Source organism: Balaenoptera musculus, chromosome 13 (genome assembly GCF_009873245.2).
Source record: "Balaenoptera musculus isolate JJ_BM4_2016_0621 chromosome 13, mBalMus1.pri.v3, whole genome shotgun sequence".
Classification (NCBI taxonomy): domain Eukaryota; kingdom Metazoa; phylum Chordata; class Mammalia; order Artiodactyla; family Balaenopteridae; genus Balaenoptera; species Balaenoptera musculus.
In genome coordinates, this window is record NC_045797.1 from 76,075,056 (window position 1) to 76,089,317 (window position 14,262).

At 56.2% G+C, this 14,262-nt stretch overlaps 1 protein-coding gene and 1 long non-coding RNA gene across 2 annotated transcripts; one reads left to right on the top strand and one right to left on the bottom strand.

The window, feature by feature from the left end:
• The first annotated feature begins 1,242 nt into the window (after positions 1-1,242).
• On the top strand, positions 1,243-12,845 carry OSR1 (odd-skipped related transcription factor 1). The gene is made up of 5 exons (XM_036872353.1): positions 1,243-1,418; positions 5,379-5,502; positions 5,714-5,947; positions 10,458-11,157; positions 11,907-12,845. The coding sequence occupies exons 4-5, from the start codon at positions 10,490-10,492 to the stop codon at positions 12,043-12,045; spliced, it is 807 nt and encodes a 268-aa protein (XP_036728248.1). The 5' UTR covers positions 1,243-1,418; positions 5,379-5,502; positions 5,714-5,947; positions 10,458-10,489; the 3' UTR covers positions 12,046-12,845.
• Positions 12,392-13,975, bottom strand: LOC118905653. The gene is made up of 3 exons (XR_005022304.1): positions 13,780-13,975; positions 13,052-13,132; positions 12,392-12,801 (listed from the first exon to the last, which is right to left on the bottom strand). It is a non-coding gene; the product is annotated as an uncharacterized LOC118905653 (long non-coding RNA).
• Positions 13,976-14,262: the final 287 nt, after the last annotated feature.

A 14,262-nucleotide genomic window follows, 5' to 3' on the forward strand; every position in this document is an offset into this window, starting at 1 on the left:
GAGTTTTGTAAGGAAGTTGGATAGAGGCCTGTGAGAGCAGCACAGCCGAAGCCCCCAAGGATCTCCTACACCCTGTTTTCTTCTGTATGCAAAAGACAGACCAAAGAGCATGTTAACAGGTACATATTTAGGACTTCTCCCTTCCGGTCTCTATCCCGAAAGCCGGAGCGTTGATAACAAGGAAAAGAGAGCATCAAAGACGCGGCTTTGCTGAACTTGTAAAACGGAAAGTAGAATGGTAGTTACCAGGGGCTGGGCGCTGGGGGTTGGGGGAATTGTGGAGATGGTGAGGGTACAAACGTGCAACTAGTAGGTAAGTTCTGGATGCACACCATAGTGATTATAGTCAACAATACTGTATTATAAACTTCAAAGTTGCTAAGAAAGTAGATGATAATTGTTCTCACCACAAAAAAAGAAATTATATTGCAATATATAAATGTATCAAACCAAGTGGTTGTACACCTTAAACTTACACGATGTTATATGTCAATTACATCTCAATAAAATTTAAAACAACTTTTTTTTTTTCTTTTTTAACTTGCAGCTTTGATGCCAAGGAGTAGAGAGGGTCCAGCTAAAATATCCTGTAGGGAATTCCAGGAAGGAAAGGGAGCAGCAAAGGGCCTGGAATCCAGTGGCCTGCCTGGGAGGAAGGTGAGGGTAGGAGGAGGCATGGCGTGTTTCAGGGAATCCGATTCGAAGAAGCAGGCTCTCCCTCTCCATTCCTTTGGTTCTTCAGAAAGCCGGACTGGGAATCCTGGGAGGGGCCCGGGTCCAGATGCTCCTCCAAGCTGGGGAGGGAGGGAGGGAGGAAGTGGACGCGAGAGCCAGAGCCTCCGCATCTCCAAGGAGCCACCTAGGAGGTAGCACTAACCCAGCTCGGAGAGTGCAGAAAACTTTCACAGTAGATCCTGGTTCATCGTTTTTCCCAGGACCAGAAACTAATGGTGGTAGAAAGTTGCCAAGGATTTCGGATTCTTAAAAACAAAACAAAACCAAAACTACCCTCACAAATCTGGAGCAGGGAAAACAGAATCCGTGTTTGTTCTTTGGAAGGGCAGTGTGTAGTTTTACATGAGTAAAGGCGAATTTCGTGACTCAGAAAAGAACATTTAAAGGAAAAAAAAAAAAAACAACCCTCCCCGGAGACAACTGCATGTGAGACTTTTCGAGGAAGGGGCACCGGGAGATGTCACTTGCTCACCAGCAGGTGGCGCGTTTTCTTTAGGATTGCGTCCCCAAGTACGTCGATAAAACATCGCAGCCAGACTTGCTCCGAGTTCCCTCGCCGGAAATCGCTATGCAGATAATAACCCTCCAGTGTCTGGAAGTTAATTACCGCCAACGCTCATTCCTCCAGCGCCGACCGCCGCCTGTGTAGCCCGTCAACGACGTAGCGCCGCGGGTGTAGTAAGGTAATTCTGTCCGCAGGGCTTCCCCCTGACTATACGCGATTCAGTTAAAATAACTTTTTTTTTTCATCATCCACAGTTTGATTAGACACTGCGTCGTTTCTAATACATTTATTTCCACCTTTGAATAAAAGGAAAATTCAGTAATCTTAGAACGTAGATCCGTCGAAAATAATTTTGACAACTCATAGTTGTACAAAAAGTAAAAACTCCCCACAATTTCTGCGCACATTTTACATTTTATCTTCACAATTTAAGGCGCGATTTTCGTTCCGTTTTACCGGTGCTAGTATGCCCAGAGTTCATGCAATTCCACATGATATTTGTGCTTCATACATCTCATAAACCAAGGATAGATATATGCATGCATGAATTGTTTTATTTATTAAGGTGACAAATAGTTACAAGATACTTATGTGCTCGTAAAGCACTTAGGAAACGGGAACTGCCTGGAAAAACAGTTCAGTTTCCCTTTCAGTTTTGCTACTGTAACTTGCCTGTCGCTGTCACAATAAACACCGGCTCTTGGGTTCACCTGTGATCTATTCTCCTAAGACCCTGGCGTTGCTTGTACCTTATCAGAGCCTGTTATCTGCGCAAGTGTGTGTGGATGTCGTGTTGCCTACCTCCCGTGCTTAAAAACTTTTCCCCAAAGCTGGATTTTGACCTGATTGATCGTAATGGTTCCAGAGGAACTATTGAGCCATTACAATCCATCATCTAAATGATTACAGAGGGATACCTAAATCTCCCGGTTATTTGAAAGCTCTGTACATGCTTAAAGGGGGGTCAAATGAGCAGACCCCCAATTGTCCACAAAGTAGTTACAGGAAAGCTTACGTTGGAAGAAAAAGCTCACCTAGTACTAAGTAAATTTCATTTTCTAAAAAAATGAGGTCACTTTTGTGTGGTTGGGAAGTGAGGAGAGGTGGGGTTCATTTTTTATCCCAAACCCCCCAAAGCAAAGTAAGCCACGTTCTAGTTAATTTTCTGGAAGCTGCTCAATTTTCACTCCGAAGGCAGGCTGGGGCACTATTCCTTCCGAGTGAGCAGGGGTCCGGAGAGGGTCTGGGGATGGGGTGGGGAGACCAGCAGAGGCTGTCACCACCCCATCGTGCCCAGGAAAGGCGGCGGCGGGCGGGGGCTCTCTGCGGGACTGAGCTCAGGGCGGTCCACGACCCGGCGCCACGGGCTGGCTTGGGTATCGCTTCCTGCTGGACCTCACCGGCACTGGCGGGGAGTAACCCGGACCTGGAGGCCTGGTCGCTACTGTGGGACCATTTCCCCAGAGACTGCTCCGTCCCAGACTCGGGCGCCCGCGGTTGCGCCGGGCGGGCGGTGGGTGGGCGAAGCAGAGGAGCAGCGGTGGAGTTTGCGCGGGGTCTGGTCCCTGGCTGGTGCCTGCGGGCTCTAAGCGAGCAGACGCTGCATCCACGGGGGCGGAGTGTGCGGGACGTCCAGGAATGGCATGGGCGTCCAGACAGGAGTTTCTCCACCTTCACTGAGCTCTGGGGCCATAGGGTGGTTGGGTCCCCTATAGCGAGGCCGTTGACCATATTTGAACCATGATGTCCTTGCAAGGTTTAAACGAATTTGCCTTCGCTGTAAAGTAACTTGGTAGCCCTTACGTGTCCTGAGTCCTGCTCTGCTCAATCTATCCAAGCTGCAGTCCAGGCACAGCGTGGCGACCTAGACCTAGTTTAGTCCGATCAATTTCTCTTAAATTGGGGGGGGAGCCCCCCTTTGTTCCCGTTGCACAGAGAAGCCGAGGGGTTCTTAGCTTCCAGGATTTCTTCCTGCGGTGGGTCCAGAGGGAACTAGGATCTGGTTGGTCTCCACTGGAGACTGAGGCCAGGGTTTGGGGGTCATGCCCTTGGGTGCTCGGATTGAGATGGAGGACTCTATGGCAGCTAGCCAATCTTGAATTTCATTATTCCAGCTTTCTGGGGGTGTTCCTTGTCCAAGACCTAGAAAGAATGGCATTGAAGCCAGGTGTCTGAAACAGGTCCGAGGCTGGGCAATGCCAGTGTCCTGCACATCTCTCTTGCCTTGTCCTGTCCTACCTTGCAGACCAGCTCCAGAGGAGGCAGCTGGAGAGGCAAAGCCTGAGATGCTGGGCCAGGAGGGACCAGCTCCGGCCTTGCAGCCCCACCTTGCCCCACACCAGCTAAGTTACAGGATTTGACCTGAGTGGGGGTCAATTTTCCAGATAACCTGGCAAAAGCAGCATTAAACAACCGGGTTGCATGGCCCTTTCTTTAGGATCCCTAAAACCTTTCTTCAAGAGCTCTCTAGGGAGCCTACTACCTGGAGGTTTTCTAGAAGTCTTTGAGGCAGGTTGGCCAGGGGCCCTGATTCAGGAGAAAAAGGCAAGTGAAAGATGGAGGCAGCACCGTTACACCGGGTGGCGTTCTGAGCAAGAGAGGTACACCCCCGGGGGCTCCATCCTACCTGAATGTCCTCTTCCCAGGGGACATTTCCTAGGTGGTCTGGACAGCCAGATGGCCCACTGTGGAGGCCTCTGTGGTTTCTTTCACTGCTGGTGATAAAAGGTGCCAAGCTTGGTCTCCTAGGAGAGCCTGAGCCTTGTGCACACAGATTCCCTGGCCCAAGGTGGAAGCCGGTACAGTCCAGGAATGCCCTGCTGGACTTGCCCTCCCAGCCTTCCTTGCTCTTGGCACTTGCTGCCTTGGAATCTCAGGGGAGGGAGTGATCTCAGCTCCTTCTGTTCCCAAGGGGCCTCCCAGGGGGCCCCCCAAGGGCCAGAATGTCGCTCCATGCTGGAAGTTGCTAGGATTCCAGCTGCACAGACAAACTTCCATGGATCCCTTACTCTAGCACTAACCTGCAGGGGGTGAATGCAGTCCCCTGGGGCAAAGACTGCACCGCTTTTTCCTCCTCCCTGCCCAAGACAAAGTTACCTAGGGGCTGGAGGCCAGGTTCTGTTCTAAAGGCCTGGGGGTAAGACCAGGGTGTCCTCCAATTATTCCTTTTTGGGGGGCATTTCCACTACCGTTTTCCTAGGTCAGGGAACCAAGAGCCTTTTTTTAAAAAAAAAAAAAAAGTCAGCTCAGACTTGCAGACTGAATCTGGACAAAGTGGCAGCTTCTTCCAGAGACACAATACCAATATACCAGAGACCCACTGTGAGGCCAGGATCCAGTCTCCAGACCTCAGAGGGGTCATTCAGCAGCAGTCTTGGGGCAAACCCCAGGAGTGCAGTGGTGTGAATCTGAACTCACCCAAGCCCCAGAAACCAGCCCCTCCTCCGGACCCAGGGCTGGCTGTTCCAGAGAGATGGCGGGGAGGGATCTGGGCTGGGGTCAGCTGGAGGTCAGCTCTTAGAGCCAGGCAGTGAAGAAGGTACAAGTACTCTCCTTTTTAAAGCATAAGCAGTGAAGACAGAATTTCTTGCAGCCAGAACCCTGACCCTCACTGAGATCACAAACTCCACCTGAACCAATCCCTTGGACTCAAAGGTCCCGGAGCTGAAGAACTTTTCAGCTTGAATCGCGTGCCTGTGCAGCTTATCCTCCGAACTCTCATCCATCCTCCTAAAATAAATGAATACGTGATTAGAGGGTGTGAAGCCCAGAAGGTTTCGGGTCCTAGGGAAATAACTTTCTTGACTTCTTGCCCCATCCTCCGCCTCTAATCTTTCTAGCGAACTCCGTAACACAGGGTTCGGGGTCACCCATAGGCATTGGGGTCTGGGTTACCGCCCTGGCGCTGAGCACTCTCGGATGTCCAGGAGATGCTCCAAGCCAGAAGGGATTCTGGGAGAAGAGGCTAGTCAGCAGGGGCCAAGGTGCGCTGGAGCCCAAACTAAGGCGTCAGGATCCCGACGCGCCGCCCCCGCCTACCCCGACCTTGCACAGGCTGTGTCCTAGGCTCCAAGGCAGGGGACTGCGAAATGCGCGGTTTCAGCCCGGTTTCATCTGCTAGAGGTTGTTTTTCCTCTAGCGCGCCTGGGGGGCCCTCGTGGGCCTAACAACGCAGAAAGGGTCGCACAGGACTGAAGAACAGGGGACGCAGCTCCCGGGAGGCCGGGGCCAAGCGAGCGCCGCTGCCACAGTCGGCTGCCCGGGTCAGCAAAACTTTCTCTCTCAGGGCGCATGCGCAGGGCAGGATGGTTGGGGGGCAGGGGAGGGAGGGGAGGAATCCTGAGGCAAGGGGAGGGGGGAGGGGGAGAGGGGGAGGAGGAGGGGGGAGGGAGGGAGGAGGGAGGGTGGTGGATTAAAATAAGTAGGCGGCTCGGTGCTAAGGGGTGAGTGAGTCGGAGCTCGGTCTCTCCCCAGTACGTTCTCAGCCGCACCGGGTTCAGACCCAACGTAGGAGCCCCGCGAGAAGTTCACCATCCCTGGGCGGACAGGAGTCCGGGGCCGCTGAGCGCTCCCGCGTGTCGGGCGCTCGGAGTCCCGGCAGCCGGAGAGGGGCCAGGACGCTGTGGAATCTAGCGCCTCTGGCTTCCCGGGTCCCCCGCAGCGGGAGCCCCAGAGACGCGCGCAGCGCCGGGACCGCCGAAGAATAAGGTAACTGCAACCCCGGGCGCCCGGGCTCGGCGAGGGGAATGCGGGCAGGACTCCCGGGTCCCCTGTCACCGATCGGCGGGTGTCTCCTCTCTCTCTATGTCCCAGAAAGAAGCTCCTCTCGCCAAAGAAGGCTACAGGACCATTGTGAAAGCGAGAGCAGCTGCAGCCCTGGGCGGTTGTGGGTGCTGGCTCAGGGGCTTCGCGTGAGGGGTCCTCGGCCTCTGACCCCGGGGGAATGAGGGGGCGGGTCCCCACTACTGCCCCCAGCGCGGCCGGGCTTCGCGGAATCCCAGGCGAGGTGCCCGCGGACTTCGGAAGTCAGCCTGTGCCCCCCCCCCTCTAAGAAACCGAAGCAACTTCAGCGGGCACAGACTTTCCCGAGACGCGCGCCTAGCCCAACCTGACCTGCCTTAAATGACGAAGAAGGAAGAGGGAGTGGATGGATGGCAACAGGCGCAGCCGCCCGCGCCAGGGACAGGTGCATGCCCCCGCCGGGTCGCGCTTTCGTGAGCGTTTGTTTTTTGCCGAGTTGCTCTCAGGTACGAGGCCGGCCCGACCCGAGAGCGCAGGGCCGCGTGCCTGACGCCGCCTCGCACTTGAGCTCTGCCTTCGGGGTGTTCTCTATCCGATGGTTGCTCTGTGTGGTCAAGGCCTGGAGCGTAACCCGCGACTGTCCCGGTGCAGGGGAGCACGCAGGGGGCGCGAACACTACTTCCCAATCAGAGACCCGCACGCCGCAGTAGCGGAAACACTGTGGAGCCGCGGGTGTCCTCAGTTTCGGGCTTGCAAGGGAAGGATTCGTTTGCTCCCGTGCCTGTCTCCCTTCAGGAGAGAAGGTGGGAGCCGGAGGAGAGAGGGAAAGATGTGACGGACTGCCTGCTGAACTAATTTCTCCCCGAAAATTTCTCTGATAAGAGGAATGAAAACCCACATCCAGTCGTCTTTCAGCAGCTCGGCCAGTAGCGGGGTAGGCTCTTGGAGTATAGTGTAGCTGCGAGGGTTTCTTTGTTGCCACAATTTGGTAAATTTCACCGGGGTTAAGAGCTGCGCGCTGGCTCTTGGGAACAGAAACCACGTGCAAGGCTAGTTAATCTCTCAGGTTCATGGCCTCCTAGAGAAGAGAGGGGCTGGCAAGGACGCTGGGGGCGGGGGGAACGGATGGAGGGCGACCAGTGGGTAGATGTTCTATCCGAGGCTCCAAGAAGTAACTACGATTTCAATAAGACTGGGGAGCAGATCGCTGAGGACGCAGCAGGCGTTTAAATGCAGGGGTGAGGGCCGCGTAGCCGAAGGGTTCGTTAGATCTCGTTCGTTGGGAGAATTAAACAGAAGTGTCCCGTGCTGGTCAGTCCTTTCGCCAGGGGTCCGGACGCCGGTCACCACACGTGATGGGGATTCTGTGTCAAGGATGATTTTCTGGGGCTGATGCTAGACTCCTCCAGGCGCAGGCTCATGGAGCTCGCTCTGTCCTCATTAATGCAAGCAGTTAACTCGCTCACGCTCAATTAGCCCCGAATAAACTACTTTAATAGACTCTGCACACTTCATTAATGCCCAGCATAGGGTTGGCTGCAGACCCGGCACTGGCGCTCTACCGCACGAGGGAAACAGTGTCTGCACAGTGCGGGGATCCGGGCTGGGAAGCGCGAAAGGCGTTTGATGCGCGTGGTCAGCACCCTTACCCGCACCTCCCAGGTCCCGAGGTCCTGGCTCCTCGCCGAGTGGATGCCTGGCCTGGGGCCTGGGGAGAGGTGTTTCCTCTCGCTTTTAAAGATCTAAAGCGTTCACGCTGGGGTTCCGGTGTCAGGGCAACGGGAGCCAGCGGGGTCGGGCGTTTGCTCATCCTCTCTGGCGGGACGGGCGAGTGTGAGACTGTGTTTTTCTCTTAGCTGACTGCCTGAAACCGGATAGTGAATTCGGCCCATTCTTGGGACTACTAGTGTGGAGAGCCACGTTTCGAACGAATTTCGTCCCCGGGAAAATCGTTGACGAGGGCCTGGGGAGCCCTGTCCTCGGAATGTGGCAGAAAATAAACTGGCTGCGCCACTGAGGAAAAGAAATTGAGTGTTGGGGGAAACAAGATTGGGCAGATAGCCCGTTAAGGCTGGCTCCCAAGAGCAGTGTCGGCTGCAGGCGCCCGCTCCCCTTACCGAGCCCAAGGTCTCTGCTTCTGGGGGTGGGCGAGGAAAGGCCAGGTTGGTACACGAGGGATTGGTGGGATCCCCGACCCTGCACGGAGCCGGTCCGGGCTCGCGTGCAGCCCAGCGCTCTGTCGCCATCGCCGGGGATAGGCCGAGCACTAGGGGAGCAAGCGGAGGCCCCGGCGGCGCCCTGCGGGCCCCGGGGAGCCAGAGATAAGGATCTGATTTCCAGCGCATGGAGGGGAAGGAGAGGTGACAGCAAATCAAAGAGCGCTCACCTCGCCTAACTCTGGGCAGACCTTTGAAGTCGGCGAGTCGTCTCCTCTTTCTCCCCCCTCCCCCTTCCCAACCCAAACAGGCTCCAGCTTTCTCTCTGGCCCAATTCGTATTTTGCTTCGCCGTGTCTCAACGGTGTAGGAGGGTCTCGGGTTGTCCCTGGCGCGACCCGTGATCGACGCAACGGAGAACACTGCTGCGGAGGCCACGGCTCCGCCGCCGGGGTCCTCGCTCCGCGCTCCCACCCAGATTTGTGCCTCCCTGAGCCCCAGGCCGAATTAATTGCTGCGGTCCGGTTTGGTTTTCATTCGATTTAACCTGCGCGAGAGGACATCTCTGCCGGCTCTCGGTGTTTTGCTCCCTCCACCCCCAGCAGAGCCTCTTTCCTTAGGGCCCACCACACCGAGAGTGACCTTCCCAACAGCTTCCAGGGGGAAGGGCTTCTAGGTCAATATTGTCCTCAGTCCTCCCGGGAACAGCATGGCACTGCCCTCACATTAAAAGCTTCCCTGTAGTGAAAGGCAGCCTGAGCCCGAGGGGCCTGGGCTGAGGGTAAGCTAGGCTTCAGAAGCTGTCTGGGTGGTGTCTGTGTGCTGTGAAGGAGGGAACAGAGCAGGGGCCTGGGAAGCGCAGGGATGGGAACCTGCTGCAGGTTGGAAGAAAGATCTGAGGAAGAGGAGAGGGGAAATAAGGAGTAAAGGGAGAAGTGGGAGGCAGGGGATTGAGACAGGCAAGGAGAAGTGAGTCCCAAGCACCTTGCTCCCCAGTGACTTCTTGAGATGGAGTTCGGCACTTGAGCCTCCCAGGGTCTTCTGTGTAATTTCACCTTTCTTTCCCCCTGTTTTTGCTTCCACTGGACAGACCCGAGTTAGGAGTGTCTGGGAGGCACAGACATAAAAGGTCTGTCTGCCGAGTCTAGACCTGTCCACGGAGGCTAGGGACCCTGACCAAGAGTCAAGAAGGCCAGGAGACTGCTTGTCACATCAGCATGACTCCGCTCTGGCTTTGCTCAAGCTCCCTGGCCTTGCATTTGGAGGGTGCGTAGCCCACAGCAGCTGAGGCCCAGCCTCAATGCTCTTGCTCATAGGCAAACCCACCTGCCGGGGAGGGGGTGTTCACCACACGCACAAACATCCTGAGAGCCCCAAGACCCTGCCCCCCTTTCCTATGGGGTAGGGAGGGCACTGAAGCCCCCTTGTACATGACCGCAGATGTTTGAGTGAGTAAATAAATGTGGCTGTTAGCGTCCTTGCTGAAACAAAGGTGATCCCCAAGGGCTATGGAAGGGAGTCAGTCCGCAAGGAGCTGCAGAGAGGGTGGTGTCAAAAGGGCTCGTTAATAGTGATACAGAAAAGCAAATTTGAGGTCAATGTTGAGAGTTGTAAGGAGAAAGATGACATGGCTTCTAGAAGCCAAATTGACGATCAGCTAGTTAATGCACAGGAGCTGGGAGATGTGCACATTTGTGGGCGTTTGTATGTGTGCTCTCTGTCTGTGGAGCTCTGTAGGTGCGGTGTGATCCCGTGTGTGTGCGCTCGAGCGCTCCTCCCTGCATTTTGTTTAGTAGCACAATATCGCTTGTCGCAGTTTATCTTTGCACCTTGTTGTCAACTCTGCTTCAGAATGTGTGAGTCTGTGTTTATCTGTCAGTGTGCATTTCTGTATTTGTTTATCTGCACATGAATGTGTAAGTGTGCTTCCAAGTTTCTGTTATCTTTACAGGAGAGTGTAATTCTCTGTTGACTCAGGCTTGCCTGGATGTAAGTCTTTACACGACAGTTTCCCTGTGCTTATGCCTTTCTCAGTGTCATGTACACTGTAGACTCATTTTAAGTTGGTCGCATTGCATAGGATTTAGTTTGGTTTCTGTATCAAGTTGTGTGTCTCTGCTGGAGGCCATTGGGAAGGAGTCCTGCAATTTTGAGGGTTCCTGTCTTCTCAGTGAGGGCAGTGAGCTCCATGGGTGGGGTCTTTTAGGTTCCCAGCTCTGGCTCTGGGGGACAGAGAAGGTGTGGCTGGGCTGGAACTCAGAAGGAGGGCACTTACCCTGAACTTGTCTGTTCCTCTCCCCTCCCCTCTTCTTTTCCTTGCAGATTGAGATTGAGAACATACTGCAACTACAGCCATGGGCAGCAAAACCTTGCCAGCACCGGTGCCCATCCACCCATCTCTGCAGCTCACCAACTACTCCTTTCTTCAGGCAGTGAACGGCCTGCCCACGGTGCCCTCGGACCACCTGCCCAATCTGTATGGTTTCAGTGCTCTGCATGCCGTGCACCTGCACCAGTGGACGCTGGGCTACCCCGCGATGCACTTGCCGCGGTCCTCTTTCTCCAAAGTGCCCGGCGCCGTGTCCAGCCTGGTGGACGCGCGCTTCCAGCTGCCCGCCTTCCCCTGGTTCCCTCACGTCATCCAGCCCAAGCCCGAGATCACTGCTGGAGGCAGCGGCCCCGCGGTGCTCAAGACCAAGCCGCGCTTTGATTTTGCCAACCTGGCCTTGGCGGCCACGCAAGAAGATCCGTCCAAGCTTGGCCGGGGAGAGGGTCCCGGGTCCCCCGCCGGTGGGCTGGGCGCCCTCCTGGATGTGACCAAGCTGTCCCCAGAAAAGAAGCCCACAAGGGGACGCCTGCCTTCCAAAACCAAGAAGGAGTTCGTCTGCAAATTCTGTGGCCGCCACTTCACTAAGTCCTACAACCTCCTCATCCATGAGCGGACGCACACGGACGAGCGGCCCTACACCTGCGACATCTGCCACAAAGCCTTCCGGAGGCAAGACCACCTACGAGACCACAGGTGCGGTACTGCGGGTGGCCCAGAAGAGAGCTGGCTGTCTGCTTCTGTCCTCACCAGCCTCCTCCCTAATGCCGAGTTTCACGAGACCCACCCCCTACCAACTCCAAGCCTCCTAAGTTTCTGGGATTCCCCCAAATCGGGAAGGAAACCAACAAAGCTCAGGGATGGGTTCCTGGAGCATGCGTGGAGAGAACATGCGAGGAATAGGACCCAAGCTCCTGACAGGCACGCACAGCTTCCTCCGTCTGCAGCGCTGTGCAATAGAAGTTCCTGCGATGATGAAAAGTGATACGTGGCACAAATGACAATCAAGCACTTGAAATGGCAACTAGTGTAGCTGAGAAACTAACTTTTCAGCTTTACCTAATTTGAATTTTAATAACCACATGTGGCTGGTGATTACCGTTTGCGACAGCACAGCTCCCACAAATTGTCCCACCCAGGTCCCCTCGCTCACCTTCGGTGTTGACTCAGGCCTTATAAGGAGGCCATGCCGGACCCTGGTCAGGAAGGCAGGGGTCGGCCTAGCTGGGCCTGTGCACGGCTCAGACGGAGGTGTCTCCTTCACCTCCCTAACTCCATCCCCAAACTCGGCACTGCCCTGCCCCACACTAGGTACCCCCAAACCTCCTTTCTTCTGAGGGCAAGCTCCTCATTGCCGTGGGAGGGGACCTTGGATAACTCTTTATAATATTTATAACATTGCGTCATTTTGCAAGGATTAATTCTCGGTCTGTTTTTGCCCTCAGATATATTCACTCCAAAGAGAAGCCTTTCAAGTGTCAAGAGTGCGGGAAAGGATTCTGCCAGTCCAGGACTCTCGCTGTCCACAAGACGCTACACTCACAGGTGAAGGAGCTCAAAACCTCCAAGATCAATGCTAAATAGAGCCTCCGGAGCACCCGGACCCTGGGTCACGCCGCCCCCTCCTCCAGAGGGACCAGAAGCCGAAGGCGACTCTGGCGGGCAGCGGGAGGGCCTCCCGGGACCTTCCCCCATCCCAAACGCGTCCCCCGGGGCCCGGGCGCACGCGGAACTCCAGAGCCCCGCCCCGGGCCGTGACCCCGGCCGCCCGGGCGGCTCCCCCAGGACGCGGCTAAACTCTTGGCCAAAGGGAGGTACTCACGTGGCGGAAGGGAAACTGCATTAAAAAAAAAGAACGAAAGCTTCGCGGAGCCGCAGCGGCGCCTCTCCCAGAAGTATTACTTTTTCTATTGTTATTTTATACGTTTTCTTTATTCTTTTTTTTTTTTTTTCTTTGACCATATAAGCTTGTAACTCTGACTGCGGAGAGAGAGGGGAGAGGAAAAGAAGTTCTGTGCTCTCTCGCAGCCTCCAACCCCTCCTCCCGCCTCCAACCCCAACCCTGGGAGCCTGCAAAAGTGTAATCCCTGTATCTGCTTCAGCCGCCGGGCCCCAGGATCGCGGGGCCGGGGAGCGCCCCTCCCAGCTCCTGCCGCGCAGCGGGCGGTGGGCTCCCGGACTCCGACGGCGGGGCGAGGGCCTCGGGCCCTGGGGCTGGAGGGGACCCGGCCTCCGGCTCCCCTGCTCCGCTGCCTCATCACCGCGAGCGAGAAGGCCAGGAGCAGGACGATGTATTGCGATTGGCACTTTATGCTGACCATCGGTAACGGACATTTATCACTGGAGTTTTTAAAAATATTAAATAAACGGTTATTTTACAGGCATTGCAGGATGGGTAATTTCCCTCCCAAACGCAGAGAACTGGGCGGCTCCTTTCTTTGAGAGGAGCGGGGTTTCGCTGCCCGAGCCGACCTGCCCCACTTCAGCAACTTTCCTCTAATTAGCGTCAGCGGTTTGGGATGGGGGGAGCAGCCCTCCTCTCTCCCGGTGTTGGTCAACCTCGGACCCCCGCCCAGATTTATTTTCTTACTTTTCTCTCCACTTTGGTCTTAGGGTCTCAGTCTCCCCAGTCCTCATCTCCGAAGGGCTCCGAGTTTACAAGAAGCCGAGCCTGCGCCAATACAATGGGCCGTGAGAAATCCAACATCTCCGGGTGTCGGGGTCGCTTAGGGTCCACCAGGGAAGAGAACGTCACCCACCTCCCCAACGAAAAGCCTCCCTCCTGGTCTCTTGCTGCCGCACTGGGGAGGGAAGGAAGCGCCCTCACGGGCTGCCTCGACCAGTACCGTCCCCGGGGCCCCAATACGCGGCTACAAATACATAATCACCGCTGCCTTCCCCAAAGCCCCAAAACTACATCCCTCCCTCCGTTAGGAGCCCCCTGACACAATTCGCTGGCTGGGGCCTGTCCCCTGCCCGGATCCCGGCTCCACGCCCGCAAAGATTCCTGCCGTTTTAAAGCCTTGTCAGGAATGGCGGGGGCGGGCGCCCTGGGAGGCCCGGGGAGTTTCGGAGAGAAATCTGAGTCCGCCCTCCACAAGTTGAACCTTCCCTGGGGCGCCTAGTGTTCCCACAATTAGAGGCCAGGCCGCAGGGGGCTCTCCAGCTTGGGGCGGGGCGGGGCTCCCCCAGCTCCAGCATCCTGACCGCGCGGCGGCTCAGGCGGTGGCGCCCGCGGCCCTTCCCGAGCCGAGCGCAGCCTCTCGGGCTTCTGTGCCCGGCGCTCAGCGACCGCGGAGACAGCTGGGCCGAGCTTACCTGCAACAGGGACCACAAATCCTCGGTCTGAAAAAGTGTGCCGGGGCTGCAGGAGTTAAAACGCTCTAGCCTTTCGCTGCGCCATCCTCACCTCCTCTGGGAATGCCTCCCCGCCCTCGGCGGGCTTGAACTCGGCGGTGCGGGAACCCAATTTATCTCTGTGGCCTTGGCCGGGACGGCGTGGACGAGTCCTGCCCTCAGCATTCGGAGCCACGCTGCCCCCTGCTGGACAGGCCTGGAGGGGCGGCCCAGGAATCGGGGCACCTCGCTGTGTCCCGTCCGCAACCCCGAGTAACTTCCGCCGCAGGTCCTGTCTGCATCTGGTCTTGCCCTCCAAACCTTCTTGACTGGTCCCAGGACCCACTGAGAACGAGGGGCGGGGCGCTGCCGGTTCTGGACCGGCCGATGGGATCTCCGCTAGTCAAGCAAGAGCCCAAGCCTTCTTACCCCTCGGGTCCAAAAGGACTCGCCCCAGGAGAGAGC